Source organism: Mustela putorius, unplaced genomic scaffold (genome assembly GCF_011764305.1).
Source record: "Mustela putorius furo isolate JIRA1106 unplaced genomic scaffold, ASM1176430v1.1 tig00003901_pilon_pilon_pilon, whole genome shotgun sequence".
NCBI classification, from domain to species: Eukaryota; Metazoa; Chordata; class Mammalia; order Carnivora; family Mustelidae; genus Mustela; species Mustela putorius.
The window spans coordinates 4,294,020-4,317,510 of record NW_025422049.1 but is presented as its reverse complement, the minus strand read 5'-3'; the positions used below and the strand labels follow the sequence as shown (position 1 = coordinate 4,317,510).

The 23,491-nt window shown below is 41.0% G+C and overlaps 1 protein-coding gene across 1 annotated transcript in view; it reads right to left on the bottom strand.

The window, feature by feature from the left end:
* TENM1 (teneurin transmembrane protein 1) overlaps positions 1–23,491 on the bottom strand; it is a 797,330-nt gene that overhangs the window by 52,336 nt on the left and 721,503 nt on the right. Inside the window, exon 25 of the mRNA XM_045068252.1 lies at positions 21,206–21,360. Within this exon, the coding sequence (XP_044924187.1) occupies positions 21,206–21,360 (155 nt within the window). The remainder of the gene's footprint in view (positions 1–21,205; positions 21,361–23,491) is intronic.

The following is a 23,491-nucleotide window of genomic DNA, read 5'->3' as shown; positions in this document are numbered from 1 at the left end:
AGCTAAGGTACTGAGATGAAGGAAGCCAAGGGAGGAAGTGATTTCAGCAGAGGGAAAAGACGGAATGAAAACAGGACTTTAAATAACGTGGGTCGGGGTTACTAGGGCATAAAGTCGAAGTAAGGTATATAGTGGTGATAAAGGATGTTTAAATGTTTGCCAGGGGCAGGGTTTAAATTTCTCCCCTGAGGCACGATTGTCATTTGAGATCAGATCATTCATTTTTTGTGGAGGGTCTCCTGTGCATTAAGATGTCAGTGGCACCTCCCCCTAAACTGTGACAACAAAAATGTCTCCAGACATAGCTAAATGTTGGAGCAAATCAGTTAACCTGCCTGAGCCTCAGCTTCCTCATCTGGAAACTGGGTACAGTAATAATATTTTCTCTCAAGCATTTATTACAGGAATTGAAAAAAATCTATATAAAGCACTTAGCATAGTACCTGGTACACAGGAAGAGCTCTATAAAGGCCTGCTATTTATTTATTTATTTTTTTTTATCACGGAACATGTCTGAATTTCTTCTGGTGAGTTCCTGTCTATTGCAATATCCTCCCTCTTGGTGATCTCATGAACTTTGGAGTTCACTCATACAGGAGTCATGGTCTTTCAAAGTTTCCCTTGCTTCTATGTCACCAGCCATTTCCCCCCTGCTCATTGATTTCATTTCTTAAGAATCCTTCTAAGCTATGTGTCTTCCAAAAAATTTGGCTTATATAGGGGTATATTACTTCACATACATGTCAGCCAATTTCACAGCTAATATTTTAGCTTATTCCTTGGAGTCCCCAGCTTTGTGTAACAGGCTTCTTGGTATAATTCCAAGTGCAGAGCATGCTACTTTAATTATTTTCCTTTCTTTTACTAATAAATATCTATTTCAGGCATTATGCTAGGCACTAGGGAGCCAGTCTAACCGAGACAGACTGGGTCCTGCCTTCACAGAGTTTATAGTCTTTTGCTGACTTCCTTTCCTTTATTTTCCGGTACCTACAAGGGGTTGCTAGCAACACAGGGTACTTGACTATTTCTGTTGCATTCCATCTATTTCAAGAAATGGACTTTTGTGGAAGAGCCTCAGAAACATATCCTGACTGTTACTATACAATTGCCACCAAGTGCTCATAACTTCTTTCCCCAAAGTTTGTGCTGCGGAAACCAGTTGTTTCCCAAAAGCCCCTTCTCCCCATCCTAAACATGACACTTCTAATCTCCATCCTTTACATTTTCAGTCTTATGGCTCATTTGAAAAACGACTCTGTTTGATTTTGATCTCTGAGGCCTCTTCAGTAGGAATTTCCAGGAAATGTATGATTATCTCTTCTGTAGTATGCCAGCCCTGGGGAAGATACAGTGACGGGACTGAGTGCTCTCTGCCAGGTGTTCTGCCAACTCCATGTTAGATTTCCCCATGCTTCTAAAAGCTGACAACTCCAGATTGTTAGCATCACTTTTTGTCAGGTTTCAAATGGCCTTCTCATTTCTTGACACTGATACTGTCTGAGCTTCTTCAAATTTATAAAAGAGGGAAAAAGCTGCCTGGACCAAGTTTGGTTTCCTGCAGTTGGAAAGCATGATGACGACTTTGAGAGTGACGGCTCTTATTGATCTTGCTTTTAAAAAGTGGAAATTATTAGAAGATGAAATACACCAGGATTACATGGACTTGTCAACTGGCAAATTATTTCCCATTTTCTCAGACCCACACTCTTGTGTTTCTCTGAATAGCAGCTGGAGAGTTCGAGGAACCTCTCAACCTTTGGTCAAATGCATCAGTGTGGTCTGTCTTCATGGTTGCCCAATCAGAATAACGGACATTTAAGTCACATTATTCACTACAGATGAATAGTCAGGATTAATCTAATCAAGAGGTACAATTGGACTGATCTTTAAAAACCATTCTGCTGCTGAACCTACAGATTAAAATTACATCTACTCCAGTGTTCTTAAAATGTTTTGGTAGTGGGGGAACAAAGCAAAGCAAAACAAACAACAAAAATCTTCAAGGCAGTCCTGGTGTATTTCATCTGTTAATAATTTCTACTTTTTAAAAGCAAGATCAATAGGGGCCATCATTCTGAAAGGTGTCATTTTGCTTTCTAGCTGCAGAAAACCAAACTTTCTCTAGATGGCTTTTATAAATTTGAAGAAGCTCAGACAGTATCAGGGTCAAAACAAAATGCTAAATTTATGGTTACTATGATGCCTGTGGCAGAGACTACTAGTTCTAGGCCTACCCTAACATCCATTTACTCTTTCTTCCATAGTAGTAAATTCCCATTAAAAAAAAAAATCTGGGCACACTGCTGTCTACAGTAGAAGATATTCCAGTCTTATTTGCAATTCTCTGTAGCCATGTGATAAAGTTCAAGTCGATATGATGTAAGAGGAAGTATGGAAGTATCCACATTTTTATTTCATTTGTATTATTATTTTTTAGAAAGAGAGAGAGGCAGGGGAGGGACAGAGAGAGGGGGAGAGAGAATCATAAGCAGGCTCCATGCCCAGTGTGGAGCCAGACATGGGGCTAGATCTCATGACTCTGTCCAGAGCCAAAACCCAAAGTTAGATGCTTAACTGACTGAGCCACCCAGGTGCCCCCTCTCTTTTTAAAAATATCCACCATTAAATTGATGCTTTCAGTGGCTATGTAAAGAGAGCTGACCCAATTGGAAGGGGTCTCTTTCTGCCCTCCCTTCCATTCTGTAATATGAATATATTGGCTGAGATTTTTGGCAGATGTCTTAGACCATGAGGAGCCAATGAAAATGGAAGCTATGCGTTAGGATGGCAGAGCAGAAATACAGAAGCCTGGGCCCCAAATGATCTCATGGAGCTGCCATCCTAGTCCTGCACTGTATACCTTAGTCTGGCTGCTGTTGTGCTTGTGTCATTGTTATGTTGGGGGGTTGGGTTTCTGTTATTCTCAGTTTAATCTAATCACAATGAAAAAAATGTTCTGTTAGGTTTTCTTTTTGACCAGTGTTACTGACTATACCATTATGGTCAAATGGTTCTAACAGATTTCTAGTTCTATGTCTCTGGGTAGATCACCGGTGTTTGCAAAATTAAATTAAATTGAAATACATTAATGTCTGAAAGTGACTGACACATATGGCAAAGTCCACCAGGGCAGCCCTTTGTTTGGGGGATGACTAATTGCTTAAACTTAGTGATTAACCTCAAGCATTCTTGAATACCCAGTGCTCCATCTTTGGGTACTTCAAGCTGCTTCCAGCCTCATGACTCATTCAGATCCAATGCTTCTTTATCATACTGTAAATATATGTTTGCCTTCCTATGCCTTGTGCTAGGTCTGTGAGTCCTCAAGGGCAGGGATGTGGTCTCATTCATTTTTGCATTCCCAGTATCTGGCATTACAGTTGGCAAATGTTCGTTGAATGAAAACATTAGTGCCTCACTGACTGTAATATTTTCAATTTGTGAAAGCATTTAAAAATTATGAAATGCAAATAGGTTGTAAGAAATACTATTTTTCATCAACATGTTTGAGTCAGTAAATCTGGGTTTCCGGAGACCCACAGAGGTTAGTAGAAATTGGCATATTTCCTCAATCTTAAGAAGTGCATTTCCTACTTCTTCCATATTTTAAGTTTTCTGAAGTGAGAATGTGTCTTATTAATCACTACATACATTTAATGGAGCATTTCTCCCCTACCCCCAAGCTGTCAAATTGATGCTATGTCTTATGATCCATGGTGTCTTAGAATTGAGGTCATATGGCATTTGCATTTTGGTCTGTGCACTTTAGGAGTCCCTGGAATTCTTTCAAGGTCTGTGAAGTCAAACTATTTTTTAAATAATACTATTTTCCTTTTATACATTCTCATGAGTGTACAGTGAGTGGAGTTTTACAGAGGGTATCTGTGGCTAGCATATATTTGTGTTGAAAAAATTCACAGTTTTAATTTCTTTTTTTTAAAAAGATTTTATTTTTTAATAATCTCTACACCCAATATGGGGCTCAGACTCAAAACTCTGAGATCTATAGTCACATGCTCTACAGACTGAGTGAGCCAGCCAGGCGCCCCCACCATTTTAATTTCTAATAAGGCAAATATTGATAGATAAAACCCACATACAGAAGAGTTCTTTGAGATCCCCAACAGTTTTTAGGAGTGCAAAGGGGTCCTGATGCCCAGAAGCTTGAGAATGGTTATCCTAGAGGAAAGAAACAGTGAATGAAGCCATTCTATTATGTAAGAGTTTCATTCAAGCTCATTAAGAAAACAAGCATGTATCCCTTCCAAGATGGTTCCTGGGGCCATAAGCTCTGTCCAAAAGCACACTGACAGAGTGGCGGAAAATCTCTACTTCCTCTAGAGACCCAAGGCCTGATGGGTGCTATAAAAGTTTGTTCTTACAGGCTCCCTCCGAGCAATCAGCACGTACACACTCTCTCTGAGTCTGCTGTGTAATTGCCACTACCTCATCTTAATAACAGGCATAATTGCTCTGAGTTTCCGTCGACCCTTTTCTGCATCTCCTCTCTGAAGCCTCAATTTTGGAAATGGCACTTGTGAATACACAGAATGTTTAACCACTTCCAGTTTTCAATTTACAGTCAAAGTCATCTATCAGCAGGAGATGAAGGCCCAGTGTGAAAACTACAGAATGTCCTTCAGACTGCACAGCTAATTTGTTTGTAAATTTGATTGTTATTGTAAGAAGAACATATTGTACATGATGCTACTTGCCGACTTACTATTTGTATCTCTCTGCATCTTGGGTTTTACCATTAGATTCAAAGAACTTAACCCTTTCAGCACTTCCACGGGTAGGGAGAGACCCATGAAAGCTTTGCTATTTTCCCCTTGAGTCTCTGTTTCCTTTTCATTTTACAAGTATTTATGAAATACCTACTGTATATTCAGCACTGTGGGAGACATGCATGCAGAAGGCAAGACAACTAGGGAACAGTCCGAGGTATCATGGGATAAAATGTGAGGGAGGTGATGAGGTCATACATTCTGAGTGAATTCAGGCAAGAGAGGACCATGCGGGTCTTCACATAGTGAGAAATGGGGCTCTTATCCTCCTGAGAGCCAAGGCTTTGCCTGCAAAGGAGCCAAGGACTTAGAAGAAGCTCCTGGAGTCATTCTGCAGTTTCTTCCTGCTGAGAAGTTGCAGGAACTTGTCTGTTGCAGGTTGTTAATATTATAGTATTGGCTTGACAGAACAGACCAAGCTTCCAATTCCCTTTGGCATCTAAAGCAATTTACAGGCCAGAAGTATGACTGCACAGCTTTTATGAAATGGTCTGATTTCATTGATCAGCCACTCCAAGATTATGTTTTCATTTCTGTAGCTATTGCTAAGCCTTCTTTCTGGTATAATATTCAGGAAGGACATATTAAAAAATTGTACCATGGAGATATTAAGATATAAGTGGGCAGGGTTCTAAATGGGAAGAGAAATATCAGAACTCATGATGGCGCTACTCAAAAGTTCATTTCAAGTTAGACCAGCATTCCACAGATTGTCTCTCTTATCTTAACTCTGTCATGTTTCCAAATGATAAGGATACTAATAAGAGCAGATGGCCTAATGAACATTTAGAGGAAAGATTTAACTGGTCCTATTTTCATTAGGCCTCCAGTGTGCTTCTGGGTTTTGCCCACCACTTCCCCGTGTGTGATACAAAACAGCACGCACTCAACAGATGGCCCAGCTCAGGCTTCATGCTTCCAGAACTCTGGAGACTGGCCACCTGACCACTTACCATGTGTACAGAATCATTTAAGGAAGCAGGCAGGCTACAGACTTGAGCCTGAACAAAAGCAAAAAGTGGTGATGAATATTGAGTATCCACGCTTCAACAAAAGGGGAGTCAGAATTATTCTCGCAAACATGTCGAGCGACTCTGGTTGAGGTTTCCCAATAACACCCTCTTACGGATTCAGGAATGATGAAATCCTCTGTGGCAACCAGTCCATTCCAATTAATGTTTCGTCCAAACTGTAAGCATATCTGAGTAACTCTGGCAACAACAATGACATGGAAATCTAACACCTCATTGCACAGTGTGCTCGTTATTAAGCTACTGTCTCAAAGCTCCCAACTCACCCCTTCGGTCGTTGTTTTGTGATGCTGGGGCTGGGACTCTGCTAACTGCATTTCTCTATTGCCAGCTGGATTTCTGCTACGTCCTGACAGTCGGGGAAATAAAGCGACTCTGGAAAGCTAGAGGAAGGAGAAGGGACTTGCTCCTTCGTGCTTCCTTTCTCTCCCAGTCAGCATGGCTGCAAGAGTAGTTCTTCACCCCCACGGCAGTAGCTGACCCTTCTTTAAACGCCGAGAATCAGTCTCATCATGCCACCTCAGAGGCACCAGAAGCAGCTGGCTGGCATTCCCTTCTCAGAGGAGTGCGTCCTACCTCCACAGAGCAAATCCTCCATCTTTCTGGGTTCTGACAACTCCAACCTTTCTTTTGTTTCCTTAGCCTTAGAGGTGGTGGCTGATTCCTGCAGATATTATTTCAACCTTTTTTCTTTTTAAAAGATTATTTATTTATTTGAGAGAGAGAGAGAGTGCAAGCGAGAGCGAGCACGGGCAGAGAGGAGGAGCAGAGCGAGAGGGAGAAGTGGGCTCTCCGTGGAGCAGGGAGCCTGACTCCGGAGACTCCATCCCGGGACCCTGGGATCACGACCTGAGCTGAAGGCAGATGCTTCACCGACTGAGCCACCCAGACGACCCTCAAACTTTTTTTTCAACCTTCTAAAACCAGTGCAGCCCTTTCCCGATTATTAAATTCTCTCTGTTAAAAAAAAAAAAAAGTGATATGTTTTTCTGGCTGGATTTTGACTGGTAGTCACAGCCTGAAGCCTCTTACAAGGAGAGAGGAAGAGCAATACCCATTGTAAGCCGGTGGTGAGAGAAAACTAGTAAAGGTGAACAAGAACTGGGGAAGAACCAGAGAAGTTATTAGCTACTAGCATCTTCTGCATTATCTTATTGGCCTGTGAAGCCGCCATGTCCAGAAAATATGCATTAAAAAGTAAATCCACCCGGGACGCCTGGGTGGCTCAGTTGGTTAAGCGGCTGCCTTCTGCTCAGGTCATGATCTCAGGGTCCTGGGATCGAGTCCCACATCGGGCTTCTTGCTCGGCAGGGAGCCTGCTTCTCCCTCTGCCTCTGCCTGCCTCTCTGTCTGCCTGTGCTCTCTCTCTCTCTCTCCCTCTATCCCTGACAAATAAATAAATAAAATCTTTAAAAAAAAAGTAAATCCACCGTGCTTGGACTCTAGGTAGTTGGTTGCGATTGGCTTTGACCAGAGCTTCTCTGACTCTCTGGGACTGTCATATTGCTGTCATTATTCTCTAGAAACTTTTCACTCTTGTGATTTTTGAGGAAGATTTCATGACGGATCATGCCATTCTCCCACATGCCTCTTTTGGAGGCAGAATTCTATACTAAATGGTTTAGAAGGTTGCCCCCTGACAACATTTCCCATGTACTTAGAGTTTACTTATAAACAATAACACTTGCTTATAAGTCATAGTACATTTATTACTAAATATCTTTTTTATATTCCCTCTTGCTAGTCTTGTCAGACATCGGGATTGCTCCTTCAGAATCTTCTTCTTATGTATCTCAAGGTAAACACCTCTCAACAGGTGGGACCCCTTGAGAAATGTTTTATATGTCCCTGTGCTCACTTTTCTGAATAAACTAACTTTTGCATGGGAAGATGACACTCCTGATGACAGCCAACAGAAATTTCTCTGACTTGTGTTTCCATTTAACAAAGGTGGGTTGGCACCGATTCATACACTTTCCCTTTCCATAGTTAATAGGGAATGGGGCTACGTTCAAAGGTATGGTCTGAAATATAGTTAGGCCAATTGGCTTACATAAGGACTTAGCCCAGGATATTGGCTGTATAGACCTAGATGTTAACCACTGAATTTACCAACCAGATAACTCTGTATCTTGGAGAGTTTCAGGTTTATTTCAGGTCATGGCGCCTGCTGAAGACTGAGTGGTTCAAAAGAAGTTTGCAAGCTTTGCATCTTGTGACTGTCCCTGAACTTTGAAGATGCTTTTCCTCTGGTGCTTAATAGTTTTAATAAGAACTAACGTGCCATTGTCCTTTGTGTGGAAAGAGGACACTGCTGAGGGAGTTTTATTTATGTGATAAATTACGTTTTCGATATAGCATTGAGCACGGTACTTGACTTTTATTTTAAGGCCCCTGACAACTCTGCTATTTGCTTGTGTGCAGACATTTCAGCAGAATTTGGATATGCTGGAGTTGAAGATGTTGGCCTGCTGTTCTCCACTTCTTATATAAACAACCCGAGCTGTCACTTTGGAGGGAGCAATGCAAATATCTCTGATAATAGGTTATTATTCCCTGATTGTGATTTTTCCTTAGAGGTACAGGCTTGAAAAATGCAGTTAAAAAATGAATTTGGATAAAGGAAATGATATTTAAAGGAACTCTGTGGATCATCTTATTGCAATGCGTTTTCCCCCAGTTGATTACTTTGTTAAATTTGGGGTTTAATGTATTAGAATATTTAAAAACGGACATGCTTGGAACCTGAAAATCTTCATAAAACAGAAGGGTCCCTGAATAGACAAAGCCACTCCTACACTACGCTTGCTTCAAAAATCCTAGAGTACTGCTTTTTTCCTAGGAATATGTCAGCCTTATAACATCTTTCCTTTTGATTTCCTACGTAGCTGGGAGCCTCTTGTTTTTGTCTTGGGAGAGTCATATTCTCCATATTGACCTAGATAAACTCTGTCTCCTTACTTATCTGTCATATTTATTTTTTTGTGTGTGAAATTGACCTACCTAGGATGGCTGTAGGCCACCTACAGAATGAGCTGCTCTTTTACCTTTTGATTTAAAAGAGATGGAAGATGATCTAAAATCCATACATATCAAAATCACAGACATATGAAACTCACACTACATTCTAGCCTCGGTTCCATAGTCGGCATGACACTTCTTGAAAGTAGAAAGAAAATGAAGGATTTGGGGGCACCATTCAATGACTACAGTGAACATCCTGTAAGTGACCTAGATTTGTGCCACATCAGCATTAAGCAGATGAAGCACTCTGTGAAGGTTACAGCAGGCTACGACCAGTATCTGGAGGACATTAGTGGTGATAGCCCATCAAACTCATCTATAGGTACACACATGCCTCTTTGCAAAAGGTGCACCTGTGTACAAAGGGCAGAAAGGAATATCACACAATTTCTATAGCCATTCCAAACTTCTTGGACCTTTTGACTTTGGCTTTGTAAATGATCGGTTCAATTCTCCATTCTGTGGATGGAAATACAAAACACTACTGCTACTAACTGCTACTCGTTAACAACATTTTTGAGCCAGGCACGTTGCTAAGTGATTCACACATAAACTATCTCATTTAATTCCCATACCTTCCCTATCAAGGAATATAACATCATCATTGCCATTTACAGATGAAGAATTTTTCCCAGGGGCACACATCTAGCAAGTGGTGAATCTGGGATTTAAACCCAGTTAGCCTGTGTTCCCAATCACTATGCTTTACTTTTTCTATTGGTAGAACTACGAAGGATAGTCTACCCAAGAGACCTGATTTGGTCTCTTGCACTCTTTATGAAAGGCTTAGAGAAAAGTTCGGCTCTCCTTTGCAATTCCATAAAGTGTTCTTCTGCATTTGACAGAGCGAGGAGAGTAGGTCTGAATGGAATGAGCAATAAATAACATTATCCAGGAATGCATTTAAAGTAGAGAGTGACAACCACAGATATTACCAAATCAGAATAACCACCTTGCAGACTTATTTTGTTCTTGTGTCCTCCCATTTTAGCAAGTGCATGATGAATCAACAGAAAATATTTCCTGAAGATGCCAATTAACATCTTACATCATCCCTTATATTTGTAAAGTGGCTCATACTTTTCAAGTGCTTTCGCATGAAAGAAAGCGAGGACACTTAATCAACAATTGGGTCATTTATTGAATTAGCCTTCATAAGGAGGAATAATTAACCAGCTCTAAAAATTCTAGTGTTTGTTTTCCAAGTGTAGTGCTGAATCTGAAATTATCGAGAAACCTCTTTTGGGTCAACAAGTAGACAAAAATGATTTATTTTTTTCTCTATTGCCATGTTTCAGAGGAGGGCAGAATAAGTGATTCAAAAATAGATGGTCTTTTTCTGGAATAAAGAAATGGAAACAAAAGGTAGTGTTTATTTAGCATTATCATGTAATTTCAGGCATAAACCCTTATGGATCACTCATTTACAGGTGAGTAACGTGGAGAGCCACTAGGGACTCTTTTTAAAAAAATTTTTTTTAAAAATTTTATTTATTTATTTGACAGAGAGAGAGAGAGGGATCACAAGCAGGCAGAGAGAGAGGAGGAAGCAGCCTTCCCGCGGAGCAGAGAGCCGGATGTGGGGCTCCATCCCATGACCCTGGGATCATGACCTGAGCTGAAGGCAGAGGCTTAACCCACTGAGCCACCCAGGAGCCCCACCACTAGGGACTCTTAAAGAAGACTTTTCTTTAATGATGCTTGGTGCCACTATCATATGTGAACAATGTTACTTGCCATCTCAAGTTCTGTGACAGCAGAATTTGATCGCTACTTATATCAAGGTTTGTACCACGTTCTTTTCCACATGCTGCCCATGTAACCAGCATGGCAGATGAACACAGAAATGCCAAGATTACAGGTAATGCCATATGCCCTCTCTTTTCTTCAGTTCTGTTAAAACTCACAGTTTACAGTTGCAAGAACCTTTCCAACACCAAAGTTCTTTCATTTCTGTTTTCTTGTTTACCTACCATGACAGCCTTAGGAGACAATGTGCATTTTTATCCCACTTCATACTGTTGAGGAAGCTCAGACTTGGAGACCATAAGGAACCTGCCTGAGGAGACATGCTAATAAACCACAGAATCTGGACTCATACCCAAGATTGTGTATGTTCTTTCTACTAGACATACTACCTTGGTCAAAGGGAAATACGTGATTAGAGAACTTAAGTAAAATATGCCCGAGTGATATGGAAGAAAAGAAAATGTTCCAACCTTTTAAACTTGTCTGTATTAGGAAGTTAGGAAGTTTGCTCATTTTTAGTAGTCTTCATTTTCTATTTTAAACAATTTCACATTTAGAGTTACCGATAGATTGAGGTCTTTTTTTTTTTTTTTATAAACATATATTTTTAGATTGAGGTCTTTGAGAAGAGTGTGTGGCCATGTTAGCAGTGCCTTCCTGCCATGGTTGATGGAGACTGAGGTCCCTGTTTACCTTGCATAGACTAGCACTTCCCCCACTCTTATTTCTACATTTATAGTAGGAGCCTTCAGATCAGCAGGAGGGACTGGCTGTGACTGATGGGGATTGACTGAGAGCATGTGGCTCAAATGAATAGAGCAGAACATTGCTGATTTAGGATGCTTACGTTTGGATTGCTGCAAGAACCAATTGCTGACTAGGTAGATTGCTGCACAATTCATGTTGTCCAGGCATGAGACAGTGAAAGAAAATGGGAAAATCCACTGGAGGTTTGGTGTATATGAATTTTTTATTATTGTTGTGGAAAACCCATATAAGGTTTAATTTATCATCTCGACCATTTTTAAATGTACAGTTTGGTAGTGTTACATGTATTCATTTTGTTTGCAACAGATCTTTAGAATTTTTTCATCTTGCAACACTGAAACTCTGCCTGTGAAACCCTAATTCCCTCTCCCCACTTCCTTTGGCAATCACCTTTCTACTTTCCGTTTCTGTGATTATGATGACTTCGGTTCCTTCCTGTGAGTAGAATCGTGAAATAGTTCCTTTTGGGCACTGGCTTATTTCACTTTGCAGAATATCCTCGAGCTTCATCTATGTTGTAGTAGGTGATAAGCGTTGTTTGAGGCTGTGTAATAGTCTATGGAAGGGGCACACTGGATTTTGTCCATCCTGGTACGAGTTTTGATGCCATCCAATCCGTAAGTTGGCAGTCACCACTGGAAGGTGACCAAATAGGATCAAGTACATGGATGGCACAAGGGTTACCACAAATATATTTTTATTTCATTTTACTACTTCCTGGGCCTCGTTAATCTGTTGTTTGAGCCATTCTCCACTCCTAATCTCTTATCCCTTTTGTCCCCTTTCTTGTACACCCCCTTAGCTGGGCCTGTTGGCCAGTTTTGCTGGCCCCTAACAGAGGTGTTTACAGAGATCTCAGATGAGTTGCTTTCATTTCCTCTGTCTTGCTGTTTGCCAGCAACTCCCTCCTTCCCGAATTCTATCACCTACCCCTTTGTCTGGATTATCTGGAGTGTGGCCACAGGCCTCTTCTTTTCTTTGACAGTGAGACCAGCCCCATAGTCCCTGAAGCATTAGGAGGGTGTGGTGGGGATGGAGGTGGTGAGATTTTCATCTCTGGTGGCAAAAACTTTGAAAATAAACTTTTTCCCCCCTGGGAGAGCCCTTTATTCAAGCAAACTTATTATAATTCAGATTTTCTTGATTCCCTACAGAGCTTCACAAAATTTAGAAGTCTGTCCCTGCAGGGAATTTTACTTATAATGGCCTTCATTTGAAAGATCTAATTCTGTTCCCTTTCAGTGTGCACATGGGAGAGTGATGGAAGTGCACAAAGAAAAGGCAGGTAACCCCTGAAGAACCTGAGTTTCAATATCATCTGTATCATTCGGGGTGATGGAGGACATTCTGTAGACATGAAAGGGTTGGCAAGGAAGAGAGGCAGAGACAATGAGAAACATCAGACAAGTGTTGAGGAAGGGAAAAGAAGGTGCCTTTTCTGTTCCAAACTACTATTTTTGGTCCCCCTCCTATTATCCCTGATTGCTGTAACTTTTCATGCCTGGGTGTCATTATATATGTATTTTCCAAAACAACAGAAAATGCTAAAAACCACTTGTATAAAGTTGAACTGACATGTAGATTTTGAGAAAGAGGCTTTCTAGTTCCCCTTACACCCAGTTGAGATTAGTCTATCTGAAGCTTGCAAAAAATTCTAAGGACACCAAAAAATGGCCTTTTCAGTTATGTAGAAAGTGGAAAACAAGCAGGGAAGGCAGAGGTGCGCTCCTTGGGGCAGGTGGTGGAATGCTGCTGAGGGATAAGAGAGGGGAAAGTTTTGTTTTCTCTGTTAAGGGGAATGACTGCGAAGAATATTGGCTCAAAGTTACTGGAGTCCACGATGAGTTGAAGGGACTGCAGCACAGCACCTAACTTCTTTAAACTGAGTTCAAGTTTCCTGACCAGGAAGAATGACCTCTTAGAGAGAACTTGCAAATGGGTTTTTAGAACAAATTTTTTTGTGGCTGTTGAAAAACAGTGGGCAGTAGAAGATGTGCTGGAAGATTAGAGGTGAATAAACGTAGTTTCAACTTCAAGGAGAATCAGAAGATATGCCTCAGAAGTTGCATGGAAGAAACCAGATGTCAATTTGGAAAAGATCCTCAAATGTGGTTATTAAGCCATTGTTTCTTAGTTTTTAGATGAGGAAGTGGGGTTTATGGATACGTTGACTGGAAACAAATTACGTCAAGGGATTTTTATTCCCTTCAAAACAGAGTTACCAGCCCGGTAAGGTTTCTTTGTAGATAAGCTGAAGAAAATAAAGGTGATGGTAGAGACTTTCAAGCTTGTTTTGACTCTGACCCTCAGTAAGAACTACATTTTACACAATTATCCAGGATCTACAATTGAAATAAAAGTTTCACAAAACAATACTTACTCACCCTTATTACACACGACGCACTCTAAGGTTTTGTGTTCTATTTCCTTTCTTCTTAAAGCTCATCATAAGCCATTATATTGATTTCCTGCTCCACTATGAATCACAACCCACAGGCAATAGTTCAAACAGATGGGTTCACAATTTAACAGATAACTAGTCTAGTGGTGCCACAATTTCATCTTGGCCTATCTGTCCAGCATTATTATCATGGATGAGGACATAGAAGGCATTCATCAAATCAATAGGTGACACAAGCCTGGGAAGGATAGTGAAGATACTGGATAATGGCAGAAGAATACCAAGATATGGACTGAATCTAGTGAGATGGAACTGAATATAGACTAATGTAAGATCCTGTACTATGACAAAAATAACCAACTGTACAAGTATAAGATGAGGAGAGGACGTTGAAAGACATGTAAATTTTTAACCCTCTGTAGTCACATCATAGATCAAAAGTGTCCAAAAGTCTAATTTAACTTTAGCTGTGGTTTCTTAATCTGTGCTCTTTATTTCCCTAGCATTTTGCAAAAGTGCCTTCTTGGGGGTCGCCACGTGAAGTACCACTGGGTGGGAGTGAGCCTGAATAGGGAAGGTTCTGGGATATTACTTCTTGTTTGAATCTGCTGTTTGCATCAGTTTTATCAATGGGGACTTATTTCATTTGAAGTAAGTGTTCTCTGGCAGAAGTCCTTTTGAAAACCACTAGGCAAAATGAACCGAAACAGAGAATATAGAAAGAGGATTGGGATAGTCCCCATTCTACCTCTGAGTTAGAGCACATCTGGATTATTTGATTCACTTCTGGAAACCTCACTGTCAAAGAGATACTAATAAATGGGAACATGTTCAGAGAATAGTGAGGGGAATGGCAAAGGAACCCAAACCATGCTAAGTGAGGGGCAGTTTAATGAATCAAGTATGTGACTTAGGAGGCCTGGGGGAGTTGTTCACACAGATTGAGAAGGCTATTGTGTGTAAGAGGCAGTTTGGTGTGGCAGCTTGGTGAAAAGAATGTGAACTTGGGCATCGGGTTGATCAGGTTTAAATTTCAACTGTCACTTACTGGTTGTGTGAACTTGACCAAGTTACTCAACCTCTTTGAACAGTGTTTTTCACATTTATTAAAAATAGGGAAATATAATACTTATCATGAAGGACTGTCATGAGTATAAATAAGATAACATAAATGAAAGTGCCCAGTATAGTCCTTGGTTCACTAATACATTTATTGCATAGAAAACCAATTAGATTAATAACACAGGGCCTCAAGAGTTGTGGTAAAACTAGATGGTGAGAGTTAGAAGGATACTACAAAGTTAAAATTAAAGGTCTTCCAGAAGAGCTTTCTAGCAGTTAGAGACATTCAAAGATGGAATGAGCTGCCTGGAAGAGGTAGCGAGTTTTCTGTCACAAGAGGCATTTGGAGAGAGGTTGGTTGGTGAGACTATTCTGGCGCAAAGTTCAGCATCAAATGATTGGGAGAAGTAAGATTCCTAGTAGACTAGCTGAAGAGATGAATTGCATGGAGCAAACTTTGTTCCTCCAAAGAACCAGTTACTGTCCTTCCTTAACCATGGATGATGCCTCCCTCCACCTGTTAGGTCCGTTTGACAACTGAGTGCTTTTGGGAACCACTGGGGAGTATACAGATGATCTAACAAGCATTTATAAAGAACTGGTTCTATAGTGGGTACTCTAGACAAACACCTGAAAGTGTGTCTTATGGACAGTGGGTCAACTACGTTGTCTATGCACACAAAAGGTCCACGTTCTTGTGTATCTGCTATTGGGCTGATTTTGGGAGAGCATCAGGTTGGCTCCGAGGAGTAAGCCAGCTGTCAAATTTGCTATCAACACCAAGAGACTTGGTCTAACTCCCAGTTCCATTCAGTCAGGCATGAGATGGAAGTGAGTTACCAGAGCAGGATGATTCAAAAGCAGCAATGGAAATAAAGAGCCCAATCTCTTCAGAATCAACTCATCTCCTGAAGTGAAGGGCTTAGTTGTTTATAGCAGTGCTTGCAAAGGGCAGTTATGCTTCAGAGTTTATACCGAGAATTCAGTTTCACATTTCAGTAAATCAAAAAAAAAGATATTGATTTTTGAACAAATGGCTTATTTTATTGTCAAAGCAAATTTCATTTCTTGAGATGATTAGTTTTTATTAAACTATTTCCTAAGTGCCAATAAACACACATTCTGTGAATATACAGCATATTCTTCAACCGAAGAGCATTTGTCATCCACTAACTACTAAATGATATTTGGTCATCTCCAATTGTCACTGAAAATGTAGAAGCTGGAAAAATGCACATGGGCTGGGGGTCAGAAAGCTTCTGCCTGAATCTTGGCTGTATCCCTTCATAACTCCGTGGCCATAGCACGATACTCAATCCTTCTGACTACCAGCTTTCTTCTCTGTAGCTGGAGATAATCATATCTACCTCTCAAGGCTGGTTGGGTTGTGGAGATAAAATGGAAAAGTGTGACTAAGAAGCTTAGCATAGTTCGTGGCACATAGTAAGCTCTCAATAAGTGGTAGCTGTCCTTGTTAGAATTACGGTAGGGAGGACATCATGATCTACTGAAGTTTAAGGCAGACTATGGAGCATTCATTCTTCCCAGGGTTCAGGTTTGCCTCAGAAAAGTGCAAAAGACAAAAGCAAGGAAGAGAAAGAAGAATGTTCTCCATATCACTTCTCAGCTTCAGAAGGTACTATGCTACCATGGATGGGCCATCCCTTGCTGGATCCCTTTTGGTTTTGAAATGCAAGGACAGTAACAAGAAACTTCAGGAATGGAGTTACATTTCTGCAAAGCAACCTTCGGGGTGGAAAGGGCCTGAAGAGAATAGTTGGTTCCTCTTCCTGAGTCCAGAGAGGCTTGTATTGTTGCTATCCAACATTTGCTTTAAAGGTTTCAAACAGTGGAGACTCTGTAAGGTCTTTTGATAATGTATGATGCTGCTACACAGTCTGAGAATCAGTAAGCTCCTCATAAGGCCTGATTCAAATCTTCATGCTGCAAGGCCTCTGTTTTCTCTCCTGTCTGTTTCTGTCAGCAGACTCTGTGTGCTCTCACTCAGACATTTATCTCCACCCTCACCCATCAATATATTTTGATTTACTGAAATATGAAACTGAGCACTGTATAAGCTCAGCTGGATCACCATAAGTACTACTAGAAACAACGGGGGCTTTGCTCTTGGCAGGTGTTACTAAGCTCTCAAGTCAGCTTCCTTCCTTCTAGCTGAAGACAGCCCATGTTCTTAAGTACAGTCCGGGAAAACATAAGGCCCCAGTCTGCCATAGCTGTCTAAATAAGCGGGGGAAACACTGGCCATTGAGGCTGAGCATCTGGGCAGCTGTGCCATACACTGGCTTTCTCGTGCTAGGCACTATATGCTCTCACCCAGCTGAGTTCACTCAGCGTTCGCCACTTTTTGTCCACCTGTGCCACACCCGGGTGCTGATTTGCATACACCTGGGAGCTGATCTGATTTAATGCCAGAGTCTCCCCTTCCCAGCCAAGCATCTCAAAAAAGTGATCTATTTTCACTTTCCCCATTTCCTCACCTCCCACTCTACCCCTGCAATCCTACTCCAATTAATTAGCACTCTACCACAGGCACTCCTATCAAAGTCACGAATGCTGTCAAACCAAATGGCTTCTTAAAAAAAAAAAAAAAAACCCAAAAAACAAAAAAACCCAACCCAGCTTCCTTTATGTGACCGCTAAAGCAGCAATTGATATTAACCATTCCCTTCCTTTTGAAAAGCTTCTTTCCCTTGGCATTTTGACTGCCCATGTTTTTGGTTTTCCTCCTACCTGTCAGGTGTTCCCCTGATGTCCTGGGAGTCTGGTCTTAAGCCTTCTCTCTCTCTCCCTCTCTTTTTTTCTTCTGATGCTATGTACTCTCCCTGGAAGATCTCATCCATCACCCTATTTGTGCATGTGTGGACTGATAATCCCAAATCTAACCTCCATTTCAGGCCTTGAGTTTTAGACCTCTTTCCAATCGCCTGAAAGCCCTATTTAGCTGCCTTGGCACTTCAAAGTCAACATGTCCTGCGTTGAGCCCGTCACTCAACCCTCGCCCCCAAACTTGCGTTTCCTCTTCCTGTATTCCTCATCTCAGGGAATGGTACCATCGTACCTGGACTTCATTAATTCTGAAATTAAGTCCAATCAACAAGTTTTTTGATTTTAGCACCAATATTTCACGAATCTACCTAGGTTTCTTGATCCGTACTGCTGATTCTTTAGGTTTGGTCATTATCATTGCTTGCCTCTGTAACCCTCATTAAACTGAACAGCTTTATGGTCGGTGTCACCAGAGTTCTATCCCAAAGCAACATCATCTGGACATCCAAAAAACATTGGAAACTGTTTTAATTTTTAAAGAAGTCTTTTGACAAGGTGCTTATCATATATATATGTATGTATATATATATATATATATATATATATATATATTCCCCATCACACATATATTACTTCAATAGCCTCTGAATCCCTGACTATAACACCATTTCCCTTCCTTCAATTCTCTATGCAACACCTAGAACGATCTTTTTAAACAGTACTTCTCTGCTTAATGTTATTATTGGCTCCCCATTGTCCACTGGATAAAACATCACCCTGTCATCGCTATGTACCTCTAGCTTTATTTCTCACCACTTTTCTATATTCTTTGCACCATATTGTCCTTTTGGTATCGGTTTATGTGTTAACTGTGTCTGCTGAGCACTTATTATGCATACCCAAAGAACATACAGTCTACCTTGGTGGACTAGCTGGATACAGTTTGACAAGAGAACAGATTACCTTATTAAATGTGGTGTTACTAAATTTTTGTAAGAGAGTAAAATAACAGTGAGGATTAGAACTATCAGGGAAGCATCCCCTGGAGGAGGTGAGGTGTGAGGAGGATGGGGAATGGGATTTGGAGCAGCAGAGATAATCCCAGACTAAGGCAATGGAACCATGAATAGCAAGTCCCTAATAAAGGTGGAGGGTCATCATCGGGACACTGAGGTAGACTTCATTACAGGCTCATTGTTTTGTGCCAGCCTAAGAGGAAGAGTTCTAATTATTCTTTAGAGTGCTTTAAGCACAGAACAGGAAATAATGGACAGCAGCAAAGAAAGCTGCCAAAGAATTTGGACATAAAGCCTGCTTTCTTTTTTAGTCAGTTTTGCTAATTTCTAATACCTTCCTCCCATTCTGCCCCACTAAATTCCCCTAGACCCCCCAAAGCTACTGTTTTTCTTTTTAAAAGATTTTATTGATTTATTTGAGAGAGAGAGGGAGCATGAGCCAGGGGAAGGGGCAGAGGGAGAGGGAAAATCAGCCTCCCCACTGAGCAGAGAGCCCAATGTGGGGCTCAATCCCAGGACCCTGAGTTTATGACCTGAGCAGTAGTTAGATGCTTAACTGAGTCACCCAGGAGCCCCAAAGCTACTATTTCTCTAAAGCTGAAGTTCTGTAAAATAAAGGGAGGGAGGGCATTGGGGAAACTGTGGCTTGGAATGAAATGCCATAGCAAGAATGTGATTCTGTCTCCTGGTTACCAGGGCTCCTTTTCAAGGGGCTACACTCTAAGTTCCAGCCAGAAAGGGATGAGATAGCTTTTATTGTGGCAATTATGGCTAGCAAATGCCATGTGAGAAAGAACCCTTCTCATGGTGATGAGGATCATATGTTTGCTCTATTTAGACAAAGAATTCTCTTTTGAGCATAATTTTTCCACACAGAAACAGAGAAGTTGTTTAGACTTGACTGATTGCGATACTAAGTGTCCTATTTTAAGTTAAAAATATCCCACAAGTGAATCATATACGTGCATCTTCTCTTTTTCGTCCCCCTCCTCCATAGAAACACATTCACACCCTTCCTTACTGCCATAAATAATGCTCTTTTTCCTTGCCTTCTGTAGGATTTTGCATCATGGAAAGTTAGGCTGCTCTATGACGCGACAGCCTGATCTACTCAATTCTCTCTGAAGGATGGTTCATTCATTGGACCAGTTTTCCAGGCCTTCCAATTCCCATTTTATTTTTGTAGTTGACTATCTCTGACTACTTTCTGCCTTTCTGGGGTGTGGTAGGGGCACATAGAGAAGAAAAAAAAAACCCCAAGAGGCACATTTCTAGAATTTTATAGCCATGTGTATGTTTGGAGGATGGAGATAGGAGGGGAGAATAGAGCTAGTGACTAAAGCAAGGTTTCCGGATGATGTGTTCGCTTGAGTTTCCTTGTTCCAGGAATGAATGAATGAAGCGGCTGGAATGTCCTGACTGTGGAGGAGATCACTGGTAGTCTCCCCCCCCCCATGTAGCAGCCCTCCATTCCTTGCCAAGAAAAGCCCGATTTTGGCTCAAGGATTAGGTAGTAACAGACTTCGGGAAGGTGACCCTGTTCTATGGCCTGAATCCATTTTGGTGATCCCCATTTCCCCTTTTAAGGGGACTTCAAGGGGACTCCACCAGTGCCTGGTGGAGGCAAGAGCCATGTGACATAAGGACGATTCCTGTCCTTGTGACACAAGAAGGAAGTCTGCTGGCATCTTTCTCACCTCTGACCATCACACCATGTGACATCAGGAGAACTTATTGTTGAAAATATTTTTAGGTACATGTTTCATTATTTGCAGTCAAAACCACCCTTTGTGATACACTCAATCCTAAAATTCTCAACTTCTACTCTAATTCATTTAAAAAGATGATCTAATAGTCTGCTTCACCAGAGTCACAGATTCATGGACTATTAGGGCACAAACAAAAATCCCTTTGAGGTCTGTGTGGTTTATTTTTCTCATTCAACATACCAACCTCTTCGTGTCCGCAGACTAAGGAAGACGCACACAGGGTGCTGGGATTATGCTGTATGCTCTATAACCTCTCTATGTGTCAAATCCCAATTTTGTACAATTGTGGTAAAATCAGAATTTTCAACTCAGGTGAACGTTACACTGAATTTTCCTTTTTATTCTGTCAAAGAGCTTTCCTAAACAAATGTACACTAGATCTCAGAGGGAAAGTTGCCTCTGCTTAAGACTTTCAAATGCCCTAAAGAAAGCTGTTTACATACACATGAATAACAAGTCATGCTCACATATACATTACAAAAGATTTCTAAGGACTTCGGTCATCACTGGTTTTTCGAATGTGAGTTACTGCATTATTTAAAAATAATAAAATTATATTTCTTGGAAAATACTTCACAAAAGACTGGCCTTACCCTCCAATTGATTCAACTTTGAATCACCTAGCTCTACTCCCAAGTGAGTTTTTCTGCGGAGGCAAAAAGGTAACTTGTAGAAAGAGAAACTTCTGCTATCTGGTGTTATAACAGATACACCAGGCTTCCTTTCTACCTAATTTCTGCATGAGAAAATTGTTATCCATTTCCATGATGCCAAATGGTGATAGCGCTTGAAAACCAGCGGTGCCTACCTGAGTGATGTCCATTCCCGAGTCACAGCTCAATGGCTGTGTGGATGTCAGACCATTTGAGCCGATTACAGTTGTGATCACCGCTTTCTCATCAATTCTCCGAATCATGGTCCCATCGACAAAGTAAATGAATCCATGCCTATCCACTGTGATGCCTGTTGAGAAAGAGCAAATGAGCATTAGTAATCTAGTGGGCCACATTTGCACCAAGATCCGTATTTTGAAAGAAGCCACAGAAATGGAAAAGCATTTTAAAGACATATGGATTCAATTTTGCTCAGCACAGACAGGACAGTAATGGGAGAGGTTTGTTCGGACACACATTCACTTCTTTGTGTATTGAGAAGAAATGATAAAATGTAACATGTGGAAATAAAGGAAGGTCTAATCACTTTGGGTTGTCTAGCTTTATATTGCCACCCCCCTCCAATACTTGCCTAGCTCCACAAACAGAAAAAAAAATCCTCTTTAAGATAAATGGGAAAAGACAGAGGAGGCAGGGTACGTTACATTCCGTTTAGGCTGTAGATGCACAGGCCACCGCTTATTTTCATAGTTGCATTAGAAATAACTGACTTGGAAAGCATTAAAGTTATTGTGTCAGTTCACACTCAGCTCACAGAGACTTTGTAATAATTCTGATAAACTGGACTGAGTTTTTTCCTCTGTGTTACCTATTCAGAGGAGTTTGGAGAGCAAAATTATGGTGTCACAAAGGGAACGGTTAAACTTCTAGAAAAAAATGAAAGCCAATAAAATTCTCACAGTAGATTTTACACATTGTGTTAATTACAGCCTGGTGTTTTGGAAAATATATAATAGCAGTTAGAAGGCTTGGGTTCTAATACTGAATACATCATTTACAACTCCTGTGTGATTTTGAGTCATTCGTCTCTCTAAATTGTAGCCTCCTCTTCTGTGAAATATGGAAAAGATTATCTGCTTGTGATATTGTGATTTATAATAAGAAATATATATTTGGCCTTCGTCCCTGTTTTTAGCACAGAGCTGTTAAAACTCTGGAAATTTCCAAAGTGGCAGGAGAGATAAAGGTGTCTTTTGTTATGCTAATGAGGTGGTTTTTGGACTGAATCCTGGAGAACCTGAAGAACCATCCAGGAATAGAGGGGGTTGGAACTTTGAGTGCCGCCCCCAGACGTCTGTGAAGGGGAGAGGGGCTGGCAACTGAGTTCAGTCACCAATGGCTAATGATTTAATCAATCCCATCTATGTAATAGAGCTTCTACTAAAAACCCAAAAGGACAGGCTTTGGAGACCTTCCAGGTTGGCGAACACATGGAGATCTGTGGAGAGCAGCGCGCCCGGAGAAGGCAAGGAAACTCCATACCCCCTCTCACATACATTGTCCTATGCGGACCTTTCATCTGGCTGTTCCTGACTTAGAGCCTTTTATGATAAACCAGTGATCTAGTAAGTAAAAGTTTCTCTGAGTTCTGTGAGCCCCTCTAGCTAAACCCAGAGAAGGGGTTATTGGAACCTCCAGTCTATAGCTGGTGGGCCAGAAGCACAGGTGTGTGGGGAGCAGTTTTGTGGGACTGAGCCCTTAACCTGTGGGATCTGACCTTTTCTCTGGGTCGATTGTGTCAGAATTGAGTGAAACTGTAGGGCACAGAGCTGGTATGGGAGAACTGTTTGCTGGCGGCGTGGGGGGAACCCTCAGCCACGCCGGAAATAAGTCTCAGAACACTGTTTACCTCCTTATCTAAGCTAAGGTGACCAACCATCTTAGTTTGGGACTGAGGCAGGGTTCAGTTTTAAAACTGGGACAGTTCTGGACAAACTGGGATGAGTTGGTTACTCTTTGCCTAGGTTGTTATAAATATCATATGAAATAATACATTTAAAAGTGTCAGACGCATATAAAGAACATATGGCTCAACTCCTGCTTCCCTTGGTGCTTTTGATAGTGCTCTTGAAAATAACCACATGGCATTACTTTAAAAACTGGTCTACAATTTAGTCTTTTCCTACCTCGCATTTACCCAGTGGACCTCGTGAAACACAGAATATATATTCAAGTTAGGAACATCTGTGATAACAAGCATGCCCTTTTGGAGTGTGTGCACATTCACATACAAAATCATCTCCGTGGTAAAGAGTGAATTCACCTAAAGACAGTTTGTAAACCCAATTTAATAGACTGCTTTTAGATGAACTAATTCATGGGCAGGTTAATATTAAGACTTGGCTTTATGGTATACTTTGATTAACCCTGATGTCTCATGACTTGACATGAGACTCAGGTCTCATGAAGTATTAATCCTT